This window comes from Acinonyx jubatus, chromosome B2 (assembly GCF_027475565.1).
Source record: "Acinonyx jubatus isolate Ajub_Pintada_27869175 chromosome B2, VMU_Ajub_asm_v1.0, whole genome shotgun sequence".
Lineage (NCBI taxonomy): Eukaryota > Metazoa > Chordata > Mammalia > Carnivora > Felidae > Acinonyx > Acinonyx jubatus.
Genome location: NC_069385.1, coordinates 44,827,762 through 44,848,730, shown reverse-complemented (window position 1 = coordinate 44,848,730; position 20,969 = coordinate 44,827,762). Strand labels below are relative to the sequence as shown.

The following is a 20,969-nucleotide window of genomic DNA, read 5'->3' as shown; positions in this document are numbered from 1 at the left end:
AAACCTCACTTTTCTAGGCTGAACATTATCTAGGAATTTTCACATTAGAAGCAAAAAAGCTGTTGATCGATATGGACTCTTACATCTCCAGTGGATGCGACCAGCCGAAAAATAAAGAAAAAAAATAGATCCCACGATAGCAAGCCACTATTTTGATTCATTCTTTGATTGAATTGGTGGATTGCTTAGAGAACGTCTTCAGGTAACACGGAGCTTAGAAAACTGGTTCAGTGTCATAGTAACTATTACAGTATCGTGGGGGTGTGGAAGAATGGAGCTCGCAGCGGGGATTGAAAATTTGCAGAGAAATGTATTCTTTGTATAGGAAGAATCCTATGTAACATTCAGACATTCGTAAGTCATCCCACAGCGAAATTGTGAATTGAGTCATTATCACATACTATATTGCCATATCTATATTTATATTGTCTACATGCACAGAGGTCAGCAAAGTGGTAAGAGATCAGATTATACATATTTCGGGCTCTAGAGGCCAGGCGGTCTCTGTCACAGCTACTCAACTGCCATGGACATGGCTACCTTCCAATAAAACTTTACAAAACCAGGCAGCTGCCAGATTTGTTGGTTTACTGACACCCTACATAAACCATGACTGTCCTTGCAAACTTTTCACTAATCCTCAGCACCAGGAAACGGCCATCTCCTCTGAAAGGTGTGTCATTAATAAAGCTACTGAAAGCTGTACACAAAATGTTACAAATCTCTTTGCATTTCAAGTGTACAGACTTGCTTGTAAGGCTAATTGTAATAATTCTACCTAGTTTTAGCATTAAGCGGTGCATGCGCCTTCTGTTTCAGTTCTTGGTGGCATCTAAGGCCATATCTGTTAGTTTTGTTACAGGGATACCCACGGCATGCATTCAGTCCAGGGAAATGTCTTCAGTTTATTGGCTTGTTATTTGCATTTTGCACAGAGGCATGAGTGGGGTGCCAGTGCAAACCCGTGGCCCTGAGCGAAGATGTGAAAGGGAAGGGATATTAAAGTCATCACTTACAGAGAAAGATGAAGCAAAGGCATCTGTAGACATGAAGCGCATTCCAAAAGTTTCATATATATAATGTGCCTCAGAAGAACCGGCAATATCAGATAACAATAATATTATCAAATTAACTTTCCCAGAATCACATGTCCAGAGAAAAGAGGCCCTTATACACACAGGCTAGACAATAAAGGAGGTCATTTCCAAGTGACAAATCTCTTTACAGTTTGGTGATATCTCACTTTGCCCATCTCCCTCAAAACTATAGTCAGAGACATCATGGATGGTTATGGTCCTATCAGTTCATGGATATCAAATATAGAAGACAGCTCTCGATTCTGATTTTTTAAAATGTGTGTATATAATAGTAACAAACCCAAAGTTCAAAATGTTTTTAAGCCTTAAGACATTAGATAATTTTATTTTTTTAGTCTTTTTTTAAAAAAAATATAATTTATTGTCAGGTTAACTAACATACAGTGTATACAGTGTGTTCTTGACTCCGGGGGTAGATTCCCGTGATTCATCACTTACATACAAATCCCAGTGCTCATCCCAGCAAGTGCCCTGCTCAGTGCCCATCACCCATTCCCCGACGCCCCGCCGACCCGTTGCATTAACCCTCAGTTTGTTCTCTGTATTTAAGAGTCTCTTACAGTTTGCCTCCCTCTCTGTTTGAAATGATTTTTATAACAAGTACAAAATTTAATTTAAAAGGGGAATAAGACACTAACACTGTTGTTGAATGTCTATCACATTTGTGATAGCACATTATGGATTTTGAGGATTATACCATACTGTGGAAATGTAGTGATAACGATGTTGTAAGATTTTATTATGGAATAACCAAATATTCTGGGCGTGATGCCAATACTTCTTAGTGATATTTTGGAATTAGAAAGTGAGTGTTGAGGGTTACTTAAGAGAAGGTGGAAGCTATTCATCAGGTACCAAACTTATTTAGAAAAAAATTATTAACTATTAAAACCATAATGTGATTTCCCTCTTGACATCTGCCACATCATGATATTATTTACAATCAATTACTCATCCATTTATTTTATTTTTCTGTCTTTCCTGCCATTACCAGGTACATGTGAGACAAAGAAATAAAGAATCCCAATATGGTTGTGGGAGAAGCTAATTTTTCATTTTGTCAAAGGTTCCCCCCCTTCACAGCCGTGATAATATTTCTTGGTGATTGTTTGTTTCTGTGAATTGAGAAAGAATAGCATCCAACTTCATCATTGATCCATTAAGGTTATTCCAAGATGTGTTGAATTAAAGTTGAGTCCTTCCCATATGCATAAATATATGAATTGCTTTCAGAAGTGTGAATGTAAGGAATAGAAGAACAAAAAGAATTATGCTGCAATGCAGTTAATGAAACAGCTGGGAGATGGGAAGAGAATTGGGTGGAGGGTCAAGGCCTTGGGCACTATGTCAGCTGTCACTAAAAGATGGTGCTCTGAACACTCTATTGAACCTCCCTCAGCGCCAAGACGTTCATCATAGTACTCCATACTTCTCTGAAGGTTGGTTTTTAAAAACTGATATGAGATGAAAATACTTTGGAGGAAGTTGACAGCAGCTTTGTTTGCTAAGATTACCATACTTAAGCAGTTTGTTATTAATTGTGCTTTCCTAAATATGGTTCTCTCCACATAGAATACTTCTCAGGTTGCAAGAATGGAGACCGCTGGAGAAATGGAAGAACTTTATAGATTAAACACTGGCAGGAATTATACCTACAACAACAAATAGTTTATGCTAGTACCATAGAAGATGTTAAGTGTACCTCCTCTCTGTTTAAAGAGATGATGTGTGAAAATACGGGAAGAAATGCACCATGAGAAATGCTTAGAAAAAAATCACATACCCTCAGAATAGTCAGCTTCAGTAATTGAGATTCAGTCTTCATTTCTCTTCGTTGCTCCTCCTCTAAAATGTATTCTATTTCTACTGCCATCATCTTAGTTCAAACGCCAGCATCTCTCATTTAGACCGTTGCAGTAGTCTCCTGGTCTGCCTGCTTCCACTTAATTCATCGCTACAATTAATCACCCACCAGCAGCCAGAGTGATCCTTTTATTTTTTTTTAAGTTTATTTATTTATTTTGAGAGAGAGTGCACGTATGCAAGCGGAGGGGTAGGGCAAAGAGAGAGGGACAAAGAGAATCCAAAGCAGGCTCCACGCTGTCAGTGCAGGGTCTGGACTGCACTGAGCTGCACTGGAGCACTGGGCTCCATCCCACAAACCGTGAGATCATGACCTGAGCCCAAATCAAAAGTTGGACACTTAACCGACTAAGCCACCCAGGCGCTCCCAGAGTGATCCTTTTAAAACACCAATTAGACAGTGCTCTCCTCTGCTGAACACCCTTCTTTCTCATTGCATTTTGAGCAAAATTTAAATGCCATGCTGACCTCTAAGGGCCTACACACTGTTCCTGAGTAGCCTACGCTTTTATGGCTCCAACTTCCACTCTTGGCACTTGCGCACCATATTGTGTTTCCCTTTAAAAGGGGGAAATGCGGCGCCTGTGTGGCTCAGTGGGTTAAATGTCCAACTTCAGCTCAGGTCATGATCTCACGGTTTGAGAGTTCGCCCCCCGCGTTGGGCTGTGTGCTGACAGCTCAGAGCCTGGAGCTTGCTTCAGATTGTGTCTCCCTCTCTCTCTGCCTCTCCCGAGCTTGTTCTTTCTCTCTCTCTGTCTCAAATAAATAAATGTTAAAGAAAAAATTGAAAAAAAATTTTTGTTACATTTATTTCTTTTTTGAGAGACCTAGAGAGACAGAGCACAAGTTGGGGAGGGCCAGAGGGAGAAGGAGACACAGAATCTGAAGCAGGCTCCAGGCTCCAAGCTGTCAGCCCAGAGCCCGACATGGGGCTCGAACTCACAAGCCATGAGATCATGACCTGAGCCGAAGTCGGAGCTTAATCGACTGAGCCACCCAGGCACCCCAAGAAAACATTTTTAAAACGGGGAAATAATCATAGCTTCCTCATGAGTTATTAGGAAGGCAAATAATGTAAATCCCATTAAACAGCACCTGGTACACAGAATGCACTCAACTATGAATTACTACTAAGTGTTAGACATCAGCGACATTGGCTATCCTTCTAGTTATAGAACTGTGCCCTTTCCTCCTTGGGACCCTTGCTCTTGATGTCCCCCTGCCTGGACGTGCTCTTTTCCAGGGCCTCCCATGGCTGTTTCTGTCTCAACTTCAGTGCCTCATCTGCAGAGAACACTTCCCTCACGATCTAAGTAGCTTCCACCAGACTCTCACGTCACCTGTCACCTGTTGGTTTCCTTCATAGTGTTTCCTAAAATCACATTACAGATTAATTCCTTCTAATGTTTTCAGTCTCATCTCCCACAACAGACTGGAACCTAGGAATGGCGTTATATCCAACATATTTATCATTATATCCTCAGCTCATGAAATGGTAGAAACTCCATTCGGATGGACAATGAAGTGATAGCTAGGGTCTCGGCTCACAGTTAAGCTAAGTTACTGAATGAATAATTCATTGCTGAGTCTATTAGTTCTATATGGCTGCTGTAACAGATTACCACAAACTTGGTGGCTTAAGACAACAGAAATTTATTCTCTCACAGTTCTGAGGACCAGAAGACCAAAATCTGTTTCAAGGGGTGTGCAGCTGCAACCCAGCAGACTCTAAGCCTAGGGTGGGTGATGGTCCAGTGAGGCCAAAGGAAAGACCCAGAGACAGTGATCAAGAGGTAGGTTTGTTGGGGGAACCTATGCCCAGGGAGCATCTGCTGTTGGGATCTATGTGCAGCAAGTGCTTGTATCACAGCAACTTAACCCAGCAACTATCAGTAGCCCTTTCCTTCCTCGCATGGGCCAGCATTTCCAAAACATCAAGGTGTGCCACGTGGGCACTCCTCATTACGGGAGGGACGCTCCAGGTTGGCCACCTCCAAAGCACCTGACCTTGAACACTGAACAACACATTCTGCTTTACATTCTGCTTGCTGGGAATGTAGAGGGAGGACAAGATCTCTACATTTTCAAGATGGTGATTAACAGGGGCATTCAGGATGTGCTTGTACCAACTGGCCGTCCAGCCTGTACCATATACCTGGCCAAAATTCAGCAGTTATGCTCCATCCAGAGTCTCTTGGGGAGAATCTGTTCGCTGCCTCTTCCAGCTGCTGTGGCGGCCTTCATTCCTGGGCTTATGGCTACACATCACTACAGTCTTTAAGGGGAGCATCTCCAAACTCCCTCTGCTGTGTCTTCTCATATCCTTCTTCTCTGTGTGTCTAATCTCTCCCTCTGCCTCCCCTCATAAGATACACATGATTGCACTCAGGGCCCACCTGAACCTAGCTATGTTAGTGTGTGCTCAGGCCTCCATAACAAAATACCACAAGCTGGGCAGCTTAAACAGCAGGGATTTATTTCTCACAACTGGAACCTGGAAATCCGAGACCAGGGTCCAGCAGGGTTCAATTTCTGATGAAAGCTCTCTTCCTGGCTTGAAGACGTCCACCTTCTCAGTATGTCCTCACTTGGCCATTTCTCCATGTGTATGTGTAGAGGTGGGGGAGGTGGGAGAGAGAGCTCTCTGGTGTCTCATAGGGACACTAATTCACTAATTCACCTTTATGACCTCATTTCACCTTAAATACTTCCAGAGAGGCCCCATTTCTAAATATAAGACACACTGGGGGTCATGGCTTTAAAATACATATTTAGAGGAGTGGACATGATTCAGTCTGTAGAGCCCAGGATAATCTATCACCTCAAAATCTTTAACTTAATCATATCTGCAACGACCCTTTTTCAACTGAAGTAATTAACATTCAAAGGTTCCAGGTATTAGGATATGGATGGGTGCCACTTTTCAGCCTACCACACCGAGGAAGCAAAAGGAATTGCTAAACTTACATATACTTGTAGGTTTTCAAAGATGGTTTGTGCTGACAAGGGGTGGTTGCTCCAAATTAATAAAGTAAAGCAGAATAGAAACTTATGAGGATTCCTGTGACTTATGTAATTACACATCAGTATAAGAGAGCTCAACATGAAAATAAGTTCAAACACTGAGCCTATAAACCAAGGGTTTATTCTTTGCATTGACAAAAAAACCTTCCACTCCAGATGGATTGATTGCTGTTGCCAATTCCATAAATGCATTTGCAATTCAATTTGATTCATGCTGACCTTTTCAGAAAGAACTATTGAGGAAATTTTCAAACCTATCTGTGCTTTAGCATTTACTCTTTGTGATGTAAAGCTAACAATAGCTGACATTTATTGAACATTTACTATGTGCCAAGCACTGCACCAAAAATTTCATATATGTGAAAATATATATATATTTATGAAATATACATATTATGAAAAGTTTCATACACACACACATACACTTCATTTAATGCTCACAACAGCCCCATGTGGGAAGTATTATTATCTTTAGTTAACAGACGAGTGACCAGAGGCCTGGAGAGTTAAGGAACTTGTCCAAGACCACAGAGCAAGAAAGTGGCAAACAGAGATGCGAACTTACCATTCTCACCAGAGCTCATTCTGTGAGGCCCTGCTTGATATTCCCCGGAAAATATCATTAAATATTCCATTTCTAAAACTTGCCATGGAGAGAAATTGTTATGAAAGGTTTACATCAGCATTAAGACCTTTAGTATAACCAGATTTTCCTTTTGTCAATTGCATTAGGGTTCTCCAAAGACATAGAACCAATAAGACATGTGTGTGCTTATGTATCTTTCTCTGTCTCTATCTCTAAGAGGGCCAAGACAGGCTGGGGTTGGGTGATCCAACTTCATTGCTGAAGGGTCTGGGCCCTTTAGTGCCTGGATTGGGTTGTTGAAGTTTCCCATTGACTGTAATCACAGGCCATGGTGATACTAAGGAATGCCTAGGGATCTCGTGTATTCCAGACATATTATTCCTTACCTTCGTCATGAAGTAGCAGCCCAATTTCCCTTGGAAACCCAGATCAATCACCCCAGCCAGCACAGCGACGAGAACTCCCTTCTTTGTTAACTGAGAAGCATGAAGAGCCCAAAGCAGTTGGGTGGCAGTCTTCACTTTCAATTCAGTGGAATGATTGTTGTGTCTCCTGGTAGCACTATTCCTCCCTTTGGAACTAAGACTTTTAGATCAGCAGAGCAGAACGGTGCAGTAACAGGAAGCAAAAATTTTACTAGTGGATCACTAGGGGAAATAGGACAGGGTGCCACTCCTATTTCCGCCTCGAGATTCATTGTACCGGAACAGTTCTGTGACATAAGTTGAGCTGCAACACTACCACTTCTATAAACTCAATATGTTTCACTGGCTTTCAATTTCAGTCTCCTGTAAAATCACTCCAAGCCCCATGTGCACCCCTGTGTTGTGTGGAGGGAAAATAGATGTCTGATGATGCAAGAGTCCGAAGGAATGCGGGAGTGAAGGCCACTGCTCAGAGTCCCTCACACACAAATGTAATCCCTTTTTGACTAGTGATAAGAAGAAGGAAGCACAGAAAGGTGACATAAATGAGGCATCTAATGGCCTTTGTTGTAACTGAGCCTATAATTAAACACTCCCACAGAGTAGGCCCCTTTTATTCCACTTCTGGCTTGGCTATTCTGGTCTTCTTTTGCTGGACTGCCGAGAATAGAAATCTGCATGAAGGAGGATTTCTATCAGTTCATCAAACCAAGTGAAAATGTCTGTTTGTCATATAAAAGATAATGTCAGAAATCCATTTTTAGCTCCCTGTTGCTGTACTCATGTGTGAAATTACTCACAGGGGAGGATATTTGCCCGTAAAAGAACCCTTATTGGCCTTGGATGTGATTGGCTGCACAAATTATACTGCCAGATGAATTGGTTTTACAAATCAAACAGAAGGCCTCATAAACTGAACTGGGATCACAGTGCGGGGCACAGCCCTGCCCTGTGACGGTGTCAGGGCCCTGTTTGCTGCTTCTCTCCTTAGCAACATGATGGCTGGAGGATAAGTTGTTCTCCAAGTATGTCAATCTTTGCAATTCCTTGGTTTGTTGAAATAGAGAGACCATTTGGTATTTTGACTGAGGTACTCATTGATTTATTTTCCGTCTTGATTAGATTAGCATGAATTTGGGGTTATTTTCTATCTCCTTTGGAGAAAGAATGGGGAAGGAGGGATTGAGGTCAGTACTGCTGGTCTCTGGAAACAACCGATTTTAGCGTTTGTCAGTAGATTGTGTGCCGTGCCCACATTTGGTATTTTCCCATGCTATGACTTATGACTTAGAAGAAAGAAATCGTGCAGTATTTAGCGAGAGATTTAGCCCTTTTTTTCTTGGAAAAAAAAAAAGGAATGAGGAAAAAAGAGATTGAGGAGGAATAAGAGGAGGCAAAAGCAGGAGACAGAGCAACAATAGGCAGGTCTGAAGAATTTGAAAAAGCTCTGTCCTCTCCAGGCAATTTATTTCCAGTTCTGTAAACTCAGAAGACAAACTTTTGTTTTTTCAATACTCTTAATAATAATGAAAATGATCTTGTTAGTTCAGTGCAGAGCCAAAATTAGGAGGTCAAGCATCAACTTGTTTATGTGGGCATTTCGGTGGAGCCAAGTCTGTCTAGTTGCCTTGCCCTGAATAGCAACTGGCTCAGACCCAGCAGCAATAAATCAGGAACAGGGGAGAGCCTTTCCTTGCAGGAACCCAAGCAGGCCACGGCTTACAGCCTGCCCAGCCAGGACCAGCCTCCCCTGCTTCTGCTCCCCACCATGGCACTCCCAAGCTCCAGGTGTGATCCCCAACCCGCTGAGACACACACAGCTGCTGAGAGATGAGTTGTCCTTGGTGAGCTGTCCTCTCTCACTTCTCCACCTCAGGACTCTCAGCGGATTGGTTGTTGCCCAAAGGGTCCACACTTCAATTTACATATCAAGTGGGAACCCAAGAGACCTTGGATGCCCCTTTTAGTTATAAAAGCCAGTTTTCTCAATCCGTAATATTTGGATTTCAAAACTTCACTATGGCAGCATTGTATTTCATTGTGATTCACTCTTAACTAGCATTTTGCATTGCTTAGTCACTGATGAATCTTTTTTTTTAAAATATGAAATTTATTGTCAAATGGGTTTCCATACAACACCCAGTGCTCATCCCAACAGGTGCCCTCCTCAATGCCCATCACCCACCCTCCCTTCCCTCCCACCCCCCCATCAAACCTCAGTTTATTCTGTTTTTAAGAGACTCTTAGGGTTTGGCTCTCTCCCTCTCTAACTTTTTTTTCCCTTCCCCTCCCCCATGGTCTTCTGTTAAGGTTCTCAGGATCCACATAAGAGTGAAAACATATGGTATCTGTCTTTCTCTATATGACTTATCTCACTTAACATAACACTCTCCAGTTCCATCCACATTGCTACAAAAGGCCATATGTCATTCTTTCTCATTGCCATGTAGTATTCCACTGTGTATATAAACCACAATTTCTTTATCCATTCATCAGTTGATGGACCTTTAGGCTCTTTCCATAATTTGGCTATTGTTGAAACTGCTGCTATAAACATTGGGGTACAAGTGACGAATCTTTAAACTAGTATGGAACCTAGAACCGCCAATCTGCATCATCTGGTTTTCTGTTGGGAACAAAATTGGCTTATTTGTTCTCAGCCTAGAAATCATGATTAGATGTGCCAGTTGGTCTAACTTTATATGTGCATTTTCTATCACAGGGTATGGAACTACAGGGGGAAGTATACTGTTCTACATGGCAGATCATTCAGGAGAGTTTTCACAAACTTAACTAAAAGTCTCATTTTTCCCAGGCATGACTTGCCACTGAAATTGCCAGGCCGTCTCCCTGCATGGAAATTCTTCCCTACAGCTTTGGAACCTCACACTTCCCTGCCTGTGCTGTCTAACCTTGGGAATGACCAGTCACTGCCCTTTATTGTTCTAGTTACCTATGGTTGCATTGACTTCTGAAGCAACTGCTAAGTTTGCACATTCCCAGACTCTACCTTCCTAAGTATTTTCTGCTAAAGAGTTAAAAATGTGGAAAGGTTTAATTACATCTGTATCTGTTTAAAAGAATAAATGTGGGGGTGCCTGTGTTGCTCAGTTGGTTAAGTGTCTGACCCTTGATTTTGACTCAGGTCATAATCTCACGGTCGTGACATTGGGCCCCGTATTGGGCTCCATGCTGAGTGTGGAGCCTGCTTCGGATTCTCTGTCTCCCTCTCTCTGCTCCTCCCCTCTCCCTCAAAATAAATAAATATACTTAAAAAAAAAGAATAAACTTAAATAAGAACTAGAAAGGAAATCATTACTGTAGCCACATATCTTTTGTTAGACTTTGTATATGTGAAAAGCCATGTGTAAGGACACTTAGAAATATCCTTGAATTCATTTGTAAGCAGCTTCCTTATGCAGTTCAGAAACCACTTTCAACTCTTAACCATTATCATGCTTCCAAATGGAATGCCTCTTTCAACAGCAGACTTGCATCCAGCTAGGGCAAGACAACAGGTCTATTTAAATTTTAGCAATAATGCCTTCAAGATAAGACATGACCTGACATATTGGTATTTCCTTCTTCCATACTTTATGGATAGCCTTAGAAACACATGAGGGTTTGAAAATGTTGTCCTTTGCTCACCGACCATACATGAGAAGACTTCAGGGATAGTGGTCTTTCACCTACCCAGCTTCTGTCAAGCAAAGTTCAGAAGGCAGGTCCTATCAGGTCAACAGTAATGGCTCACAGGTGTGTGTGTGTGTGTGTGTGTGCGCGCACACACACACACACACACACACAAAATGGGAGACATAGAGAGAAAGAATACATACTGGATGGATAATTTAGAAAAGAATTACTACTTTTTAAGGTTTCCAGTTATATGCATTCCCCTTTCCTCCTGGCTAGTGAGAAATTTTCTTTACCTGTATCCCTTTTCTTTCTAATTTGACCTTATTTTCTCCCTCTTTCCAGTTGAATTTCTCTGAGGTTCCTTAGCTCTCCCAGTTAGATCTAAATCGGATCTAATCTCTCCTTTTTTATCAAATAACTCCAGGAGTTATTTAAATCTCTCCTTTTTTGTCAAATAACTCCAGGAGCTTTACCCAAATCTCATTTCCCTGTACCCCAGTTTCCTAGGAAACCTCCCCAGCTACTCTTTTCCAGGTCTTTCTTCTACAAATCACAAGTGACAGTTTCCTTTTTTCCATTCAATCTTTGTTTTCTCCTGGAGCTAGAAGCACCATACATCTCCCTGTAAGAACTAAAATAATCTTTTAACTTTGCATTATCTATTAAATAAAAATTAGTTCTGATCATCTATAGGCCCAGGTGCAGTCATTGAGCAAAAATGACCAGAATCCCGCATCAGGAACCTTACAGAAGCCACATTACACAGAAGCATGCACCATAAGTACACTCTCCAGGAAAGAAGGAAGCGGCAGGCCCATCAGATAGAAGAGGGTGGTACATAAACTCAGTAAAAGTAGAGCTTCAATCCGGAGTCTCTTCATCCTTGAAACCTTATGCCTCTCTGAGGATTGCCCATGTTCTTCTCTGCTCACCCGGCCATCTTTTTGGTCAAGCTAGAAAAGGAAAGATGCTCTTGAAAATTGCCCTCTTCCTCACCTATTCTAGTTGGTATATTTATAAATGTGCCTTGAAATGGCTTCCAAACCATGTGGTTCTCTACTTGTAGAGGCCTAAGTCTCATTAGAGTCATTAGTTTGTTAAAACTCTGCTTAGATGTTTAATACCACAGCCAAAATAAAAATTTGTTCTGTCCTTAACTGATGTGTTGAGTGTCCCATTAGCTAAATAGTAATCATACTGAGATGCCATCTGGCTGGAGCTAGGTTTAATCCCTAGCTGGAGGTTGAGGAACTTTGTACAGTTTTACCATCAGCCTTCCAAGCCACCCCCTTCTGGACAATGGCTTGTGTCCCAGTCAAATTGCTTTAAGCAACACACAGGCATTCTCATGATGCACCATGAGTGCTTTCTGACCCTTGTTAGCAAAGAGACCCAGCAGGATGGGAAAAAGACAGCAGCAAAGTAAACAGTGCGTGCAGCACAATGATGTTGATGCAGGCCTGTCCTTTCTCAGCTTCTCAAAGCTCCAAGTCGGATAAAATGCACGTGAAGTGCGTCCGCAGCACAGAACATTTAAGCGTCTTCTGATGGGCTGCAGTTGGCTGGGGGAGGACCACGAAGGACACTTCAGACAGCAGCTGTGCTCTTCAATGGGGACAGCCAAGCTCCACCTGAACCTTTCCCTCTGTGTTAACTCGGAGATGGCTTTCAGGCCTCCTCCGGTGCCCAGGGAAGTCCTAGTTCTCTTTGCCTAGGCGATTAGGCATGAGTACTTCTTTGTAGTAAATGAGTTAAGCAGTCTAGAATATACAGAATTTTTGTTTGACTGATTGGTTTCTTTAAAAGAATGCTCTCTCAGGATAAGTGCAGTATCCAAAACTGGGAATCAGCCTATTAGGTACTCTGATTCAATTTTCTTTCTTCTGTCAATCTATAAAGAGAAAAAAATGAACTTTTTTCTTACTTTTAACCTTTCTGTCATTATTTCTAATATTCAGTATTTATCCAGATTAGTCATAATGCATGTCTTTCTGGTCTCATTTTGGGCTTGTGTGCTAAATAAGACTTCCTCTACCATCTATTAATAAAAACTCTTGGGTGACTTCCAAGGTGCCTCTGTCATATAAAATCCCATGCTATCTATATTTTGAACAATTTTAGGATGAATTCTGCACAAATTAAGTGGAAATGCTTTGGAAATAAAATATGTGCTGTCATCCTAAAGCTACGTCCCAGGAAAACACTGTGGAGTGGATTTATCATTCCACTTGATAGTTCCATGTTCAGAAGAGGGACGATTTAGGTGTTCGTTCCTACAATGGCAAAAGCATTAGCTTTACAAAGATGAATTTTTAAATATTCGTCATATCGATCAAGTCAGACTATGGGAAACTGAAACCAGAAGTTGAGAGGAATTCAAATCCTTCTTGAAGGATACCGTGCATGAGATCTTTCCTGTTCCTCCCCTACATTGCCAAGTCCTCTCCACCACGAGTCTATGAGACCTCTTGTGCCAATCCACTGATCAGCAGCCCCCCTCTTCTACCCAGACTCTTGCATTGTCCTCCCAAATCGTTGTCTTATCGCTCTCCCCTGACTGACCCCAGATTTGAAGACGACTTTTGGAGTTAATGATTAAAAGTCAATACTATGACTTCCCTTTCAACAAGTTTCTGCTTGCCATTCTATGTAGGAGAAATGACATTCGAGGGGCGCCTGGGTGGATCAGTTGGTTGAGCATCCGACTCTTGATTTCGGCTCAGGTCCTGATCTCACGGTTTGTGAGATAGAGCTCCCTGTCAGACTCCGTGCGCTGACAGTGCAGAGCCTGCTTGGGATTCTGTCTCTCTCTCTCTCTCTGCCTCTTCCCCAGCTCATGCTGCTGTCTCTCTCCCTCTCAAAAAAAAAAAAAAAAAAAAAAAGAAGAAGACATTGGATTATCAAATTCAAAGTTAAAAAACGTGAAGTACACCACTGGAACAGGCTGACTTTTTCTTGTTTGTTTCTTTAGTCTGACACTTCACCATAATTAAATTCATTCACTCACTCAAAATAAAAACAAAGAGCAAATAGCACTTCGTGGATGCCTACCCTGTTCCAGGCTCTGCACTTGACACTGGTCAAGGAAGACACAGTCCCACAGTTAAGGGAGAAAGGCAATTTAATCAATGATTACATAAGAGTGTTACATATATGATCATTGAATATAAGATAATGCTATAAACAATAATGACAAAACAGTAATAATGACAACAAAGGTAACAGGAACTGAATGCTTGTGAGGTAGGCATCAGATAAGTGCTTTATATGCTTTATCTAGTTTAATCTTTACAGCCACTCTGCATGGCTGTACAATTATTATCCCCACTTTACTGATAAGGAAACTTGGACCTGAGAAGGTTAACATACTTCTCCAAAATGACAGCTAGAAAGTAGCAGAGCTAGGATTGGAATCCAGTTTGTGATTAGAAAGCAGTTCTAACCTCAGAGGCCCCTTTGATAATCTCTCCGCCTCTGTCTGCCACAGCCGACTCAGGCCTGAGACCTGCAAGGCTCTTCGCTTGAGACTAGGGTCATGTGAGTGGAGTTTGAAAATGGAAGTCATTAACGAAATATTTGAAATGATTATAAAGTTGGGAACAAACGGATTTCATTTGCCAGAGCTGGGGGTAAAGACTGTAGCTCTCAAATGTAGAATTTCAGGAAGCAAGTTTAGGGGTAAATAGGTTTTCTGAGATCACCTAAAACAGTCCTGAGCGGTCTTCTTTTCCTCCCATTTCATTTTACCAACAAATTTGTGAATCAAAGAATAAATTTCTTTTCATTGGGAGAAACGGAATTGATTGTTCAAGCTAATTAATTAAGTGAAGCTGTTACTACAGGCTGAGTCTAGTCTATAAATCCGTCTGAGGAGGGATTATGATATGGTTTGAATATGAAGAATAAAGGAATTAAAAGGCAGGGTGAGGCAAGGGATACAGGAGTACTGATATATAGGGGCACTTGTTTATAGCAGCACTCTCAACAATAGCCAAATTGTGGAAAAAGCCTAAATGTCCATCAACTGATGAATGGATAAATTGTGGTTTATATACACAATGGAGTACTACGTGGCAATGAGAAAGAATGAAATATGGCCCTTTGTAGCAACGTGGATGGAACTGGAGAGTGTGATGCTAAGTGAAATAAGCCATACAGAGAAAGACAGATACCATATGTTTTCACTCTTATGTGGATCCTGAGAAACTTAACAGAAACCCATGGGGGAAGGGAAGGGAAAAAAAAAAGAGGTTAGAGTGGGAGAGAGCCAAAGCATAAGAGACTCTTAAAAACTGAGAACAAACTGAGGGTTGATGGGGGGTAAGGGGGAGGGGAGGGGAGGTGATGGGCATTGAAGAGGGCATTTTTTGGGATGAGCACTGGGTGTTGTATGGAAACCAATTTGACAATAAATTTCATATATTTAAATAAATACATAAATAAATAAAGTATTAATATTGTTAAAAAAAAAAGACAGGGTGAGGAATGAACTAGAAAGACAATCAGAAAATGGTCTGAGGGCGCCTGGGTGGCTCAGTCGGTTAAGCATCTGCCTTCAGCTCAGGTCATGATCTTTCAGTTCATGAGTTCAAGCCCCGTGTCGGCCTCTGCACTGACAGCTCGGAGCCTGGAGCCTGCTTTGGATTCTGTGTCTCCCTCTCTTTCTCTGCCCCTCCCCCACTTGCACTCTCTCTCAAAATAAATAAATAAACATTTTTAAAAAGGAAAAGAAATGGTCTGTAGTCTTAGCTACCTTGGTGTTGCTAAAGAGAGAGAGAAGGAGGGGGGTAGGGGGAAGGAAGGAGAGAGAAGGAGGAGGAGGAGGCAGAGAAGGGGAAGAGTTGAGGAGGAACAGTAGCAGGGAGGAGAAAGAGTTAAAAGAAAAACAGAAAAACCGCCACTGTGGCAGGGGCTCTTAGCCTCGGGGCTGTCTTCCAGGAGCCATTTTCCTGACTGACTTTTCCACTGCAGCTGTCTTTCAAGGATTATAGCCTTGCAGCTTACTTTATAGACTCTCTGGATCTTCTTCCTGTTCTTCTACGAGCTTCCAATTAATTTTGTCTTTTTACCAGTTTTTAGTTCTTTTAGACTGTGAGCATTAAAAATAAAATAGGAAACCCAATCAAATTGGTCTTCTGTTGCCCCGTGGATACAGCCCGTGGTCAAGACTGCAACAATAGCCCTTGACTAAAATAAGATTGGGCATTCACAGCTGCATTGTATTTTGTCTACCGGTACCTCTGTGTCTCCACTGAGACGATTAAGTCCTTGAGCCATATGTTTTCATTTCTCTTTCCCCAGCATGTAGTTCCGTGCGTGATAGAGAAGGGCATACAAGAAACTATTAGTTGAACGAACGCATGAATGAATGAACGAATGAATGAAATAGAAATGGCAGCACTTGTATTGTTACCTTACTCTTCCCCAGTAATTATTCAAGCAACTACGTCCAGTGTAACTACTCAAGGAGGCCCAGAAGTTGTAATTTTTCAAAAACATATATGAATTTTCAGGCACTTGTATAAACCAGTGTTTTCTTTTTTCTCTCTCAAATCTCTATGAATTGTCAAGCAAATACTTTAGGAAGCACCATGCTACATAAACAGCTCTGCTTGGTTGTTGTCAGATTAGTAGAGCAAGAATGGAATGTTACAGTGTTTCTTGCCATCCAAGGATAATCTATTCTTGCAAAGATAGTTACGAAAGTTAATAACAGTTCCTACAGGGAAGACAAATAGTGTCTGAATTGGATTAAGGCACAATAAGAGTGCCCAATACAGTTGTGTCAGGGAGGGGTTTGGTATTTATGGCTTCATTACAACCTTAAATGGAATATCTCTATTTCTTCTGGGTTTAATGAAGCCAGAAACAACCGCTTTGTTGAGTGATACTGGAGTTTGAGGCTTATTGGAGTTTGGGGGGGTTGCTTTTAACTTGACTTATTTTAATTCACGCTTAACTAGCTCTCCTGCATCGGGTACTCAGACTGGCACTTTAAGGACAATTAGCTAAGTGTTCCTCTGTGTTCACCACAGAGCCGAGAAAAAAGATAAGGAGAATCAGTAAGACCAAGCCAGTTTAGGATGAGAACTAAGTGACGAATTCACTTTCCGTCAAGAGTATTGGCCAACTCATCAAGCTGCCTGTTCTGGGAGGAAATGCTCTGCTCTCCTCCCTCTGTGCCTCATTAATGTGGAAATGGTTCTGCTCTGACTGCTCAGTGACTTTGCTGTTGTGTTACCTAGTTTTCAGGACTGTATCTCCTGTCCTTCTTCACCATCCTCATCGGGCTGGTGCTCTACTCCTCCACCTCCACGTACATAGCCCAGGACCCCCGAGTGTACAAGCAGTTCCGCAATCCCTCGGGACCCGTTGTGGACTTACCAACCACAGCTCAGGTGGAGCCTTCGGTCACCTACACCAGCCTGGGCCAGGAGACCGAAGAGGAGCCCCACGTTCGCGTGGCCTAGGATGCGGCCCTCCCTGCCCCCTGCGGTCAACTCAGCGGCCGTGTGTTCGCCCTCCATCTCTGTATTGTACATAGAGAAAGGTATTTATTAGGTGCGGTTTACACAGGTGGACTGCAAGGTAGCAAATCCGAAAGCCTATAAAAGGCACGAGCTGAAGATCACCGCAGATACGGGCTCCCATCCACCTGACTTAGAGAGATGCCTAGCTAGTGTGTATCCCGACCACAACCCTCCTGCATTAATTACTGTGAAAACTTTTGAATTAAAAGCAAGTATTATTATTATTTGTATTATTATTGTTACTGTTATTACACTAACTTTCAGGAGACTGTTTTGTACTCCTGATGAGAACTATTGCCAGACCCACATGTAGTTAACATAAATCCCACTTTTCTATGGCAAGTCACTTTTTAAGAATCATACTTTATTTTTTTGCACAGTCTATATGAGTGCTGCATGCCACAGGAGCTCCATCCCTGAGAAGTTTCCTTATCCTAGGGACCTGGTGGCTAATGGTTTCCTCTGTTACCTGTTGGATTGCCTGCTCAATAAGTATTTTGTGCTGTGACCATTGTGGGGAGGGGCAACTGACCATATAATTCTCTATTCTAGGAATAGATATAAAGCCAACACTTTAGCCTTTTTATATTTCACTCTCTGACTACTCCAGGCCATTGCCTTTCTGTTGTGCCACGTGATTCTGCTGATAAAGTCGCTGTAATAACTGGATGAGGAATGTTTCATTCCTGTGGCTTATAGGAAACCCCAGAAATAATATCATATGTGTTTAGGGTAATATATATACATCTATGTATTTTAAATCTTTCTGCCCCTTCCTATATCCTCTCTTCCAAAAGTGTATTGATTTTACCTTTAATTCCTAGATTTCTTGAGTGATAATATGGAAATTGTTCAAGGCAGTGGAAAAAGCCATGGCCCTCTGCCCTCTTCATTGGGTGAGACACTTTTTAAAATACACCAGCGTGGAAATTACCCTTATCGTGGCATATCACTGGTTGTGTAGCCTCCCAACAAGGTCAAGGTGCTGATGTGGAACAGTCTCTGACAATAGCTTGACTGATTTCACCATTTAGTAGTGATAAAGATGTCGTGAATGAAAAAGTTTGGCAATTGGGTCGTGTTTGGCATCCCTTCAATAGCAGAATATAGCAACGCCATATTCTTAAGGATACAGAGAATATTGCAAGGTCCTGATAAGGCTTTGAAGCATATGTCACTAAGTCTAATTTTGTTGCCCTGAAAGTAGCTCTTTTTTTCAAACACACAAAAAAATCAAGAAACACTACAGACCTCTTCAATTTGGAATAGATCCTATGTGTCAGTACGTGAAACAGTCTTTAAGTTTGGCTGGCTTCAATACCATTCAAAAAGATCCGCGATGGGGTACAGGGTTTGTAAAAGGAAAATAAATGCTGATGAAATTGTGGGCAATTCAGACCAATACATTTTAGGCAAACAAAGTAAAACACCAGAGGGGTCCCTGTAAAGGAGGACGGATTACAGCGCAGTCAGGTTTCCAATACACCCTGCACGAGGCCTAACTACTAGGCAGGCAAACGCGCCCCCTGCTGGCAGTCAGCGCCAGGCGGCTCCTCTGCCTGCCTTCAACCCCCGGGGGTGTAGTCCTGCCCTTGGAGATGGGGAAGAAGAATGATCTCCTCGGATATGCAGATTTTATGGCCATCTCTGTTCAGCCCCCTCAGAAATACGTTTTATTTTCGGAGAAGAAAATATCAATGTTAAAGCTACATCAAGTCAAAACACCTTGCCAATATCTGCTCTCTGCTACCTTCTAAACCAATTAAATACCTTTCTCTGAATATTTTGTCCATTCAGATCTGAAGACCTTTGAAGACTGTGGTTTTATTTTTGTGTTTACATTCCTTTGGTTGGCATAATTTGCTTGACTTATTGCATTTTTAGTATTTATTTTAAAGCCAAATGTTTTAGTCTTTTTTATTCATTTTTTATGACACTAATTCATAAACACTTAGTAAAGTCTTATGAGAAATAAGTGGATGAAGATATTCCAAGTCAACTCAGTCGACTGGGAATTTTTTAAAAATTTAAATTTCAGAAAGGTTTGCAACCAATGGATGGCTAAAAGTAGCCATCTGGATTATTTTCTAGGATATTTCAATTGGCTCCATTGTATGGAAACCAAGTGTGAATGTTGAGGTGGACTCACTGTATACCCTTTTATCATCCAGTGTCCTTGTGCACAAGACTTTCATGTCACTGGGGTCCTTCACCGTGTTGGTTCGTCCCCATTTAGAAAGGCTGATAACACGTCGAACCATCCGAGATCAGGAGTTCCAGATGGGCCCTTCGGAAAACAAAAGAAAATAGCCAAGAACAAATGTGACAACACCGGTCGGTCCTTCCGGAGTGCGTCGGGACGCGAGAGTAGGACATTAACTCTAGTTGTTTTCGTTTCCGAAATATCATAACCTCAGTAGACACCAGCAAAAATCTCAGCTTTCTGACCCCACCGCCACTCTCTCCTCCACAAGTGAGACTTTAGCAACTTGTATAGAATTGGCTTGGGTAAGCAGACCACAGCTCCCCGTTACCCCGCTGGCGCTAGTGGTGAGTGCTGGTTCTCACTTCCTCCCCGGAAACTTGCACTGAGGACAGCGCTTGCCTTGGTCACACCTTCCCACAGCTCCAAACTCTGGACCACACAACCAGGTAGACCAAGCAATGGAAACATTTGCACCACTGTGTCCCATGAAAATGTTTCGATGTTTAGTTTAGATATTGCTAACTCGTGCTATTAACCTTTTGACAAACGTGTAGTATTGTTTGTTTTGGGTTTGTTTTTGAGTTATAACCAGTTAGTAGTCCCCGGCTAGCTCCCAGTACAGATTTTACCCCATGGGTAGGATTCTATTGTCAAGCCACATAACAAAGCACACTAATCCAGACACTGCAAATGGAAAATATGAACCAAAAAGGAAATTTACACCGAGAAGTTGAACAAACTTTCCATTTTTGATATTTGCATGCTCCCCTATGGACTGGCTGTGGCAATGTAATGCCTGTATAATGTTTTCAAATAAAAATAAATGCTTTATGAAAGCACGGAGTTCTTGGTTTTCTTAAGTGTTTGTCTGCACTATGACAACCGTGGAAGGAGCTCCCCTGGGATGCTGGAAATAGCCATGAAAGTAGACAGCAGGGCACATGTCAAAAGAAACACCAGAAAGAAAATATTTCCAAATTAGGAAGGGCTCAGTTGGTGTCAGAGCCAGAGCTTTGAAAAGCCACAGTAAGCACGTTTGTAATTTGCAAAATTAATTATTTATCTGAGTACTTAAGAAGGTGCTGGGGGCTACAGTCTTCAAGTCCACGTTTAAACACGTTAAAACACATGTAGAACAATATCAATTTTCCCCAAGAAAGAGTTTCTTATAAAGGACAAAGTTCTGTGTGTGCTTCCCTTGGCACAATGCCAGACTTAAAAGACGAACACCACGTTTGTTAAGCAGAACTCTTTGTGTCTCTCCTCAGGGCTGACACCGTATCCTGTGATTGTCCCTCCTCCACTAACTGTAGCCACCAGCAACCCCTTAAGTACTTCAGGATGATGTCTATAAATTCGCATGTTCTTGTGTGTGTTCACAATCAGACCTCAAAAATTAAAGAGCTGCAAAGACTGTGTACGTGAGTTATATATTTAAAATATTTTTAAAAGAAAAACACCCATTTTTCAGAAGAATAGGAATAGCAGTACACTGATCCTTTTAAAGTATTCTTTTTTTTTTTAATGTTTATTTATTTTTGAGAGAGACACAGACAGACAAAGCACGAGCAGGGAGGGGCGGAGAGAGAGGGAGACACA

The 20,969-nt window shown here is 41.8% G+C and overlaps 1 protein-coding gene and 1 long non-coding RNA gene across 7 annotated transcripts in view; one reads left to right on the top strand and one right to left on the bottom strand.

The window, feature by feature from the left end:
• Positions 1-7,806, bottom strand: part of LOC128315538 (uncharacterized) — a 60,981-nt gene extending 53,175 nt beyond the window's left edge. The window contains exon 1 of one of the 3 annotated variants that reach the window (XR_008298376.1): positions 6,957-7,806. This is a non-coding gene — a long non-coding RNA (uncharacterized LOC128315538). The remainder of the gene's footprint in view (positions 1-6,956) is intronic. The other 2 variants (XR_008298375.1, XR_008298377.1) reach the window with 2 other exon arrangements.
• The window catches only part of SLC35F1 (solute carrier family 35 member F1), a 439,134-nt gene extending 418,921 nt beyond the window's left edge, over positions 1-20,213 (top strand). For all 4 annotated transcript variants that reach the window (XM_053222332.1, XM_053222331.1, XM_027056362.2 and 1 more), the window contains exon 8: positions 16,880-20,213. In XM_053222332.1, coding sequence (XP_053078307.1) covers positions 16,880-17,104 — 225 coding nt within the window. In that variant the 3' untranslated portion in view covers positions 17,105-20,213. The remainder of the gene's footprint in view (positions 1-16,879) is intronic.
• The last annotated feature ends 756 nt before the right edge of the window (positions 20,214-20,969 follow it).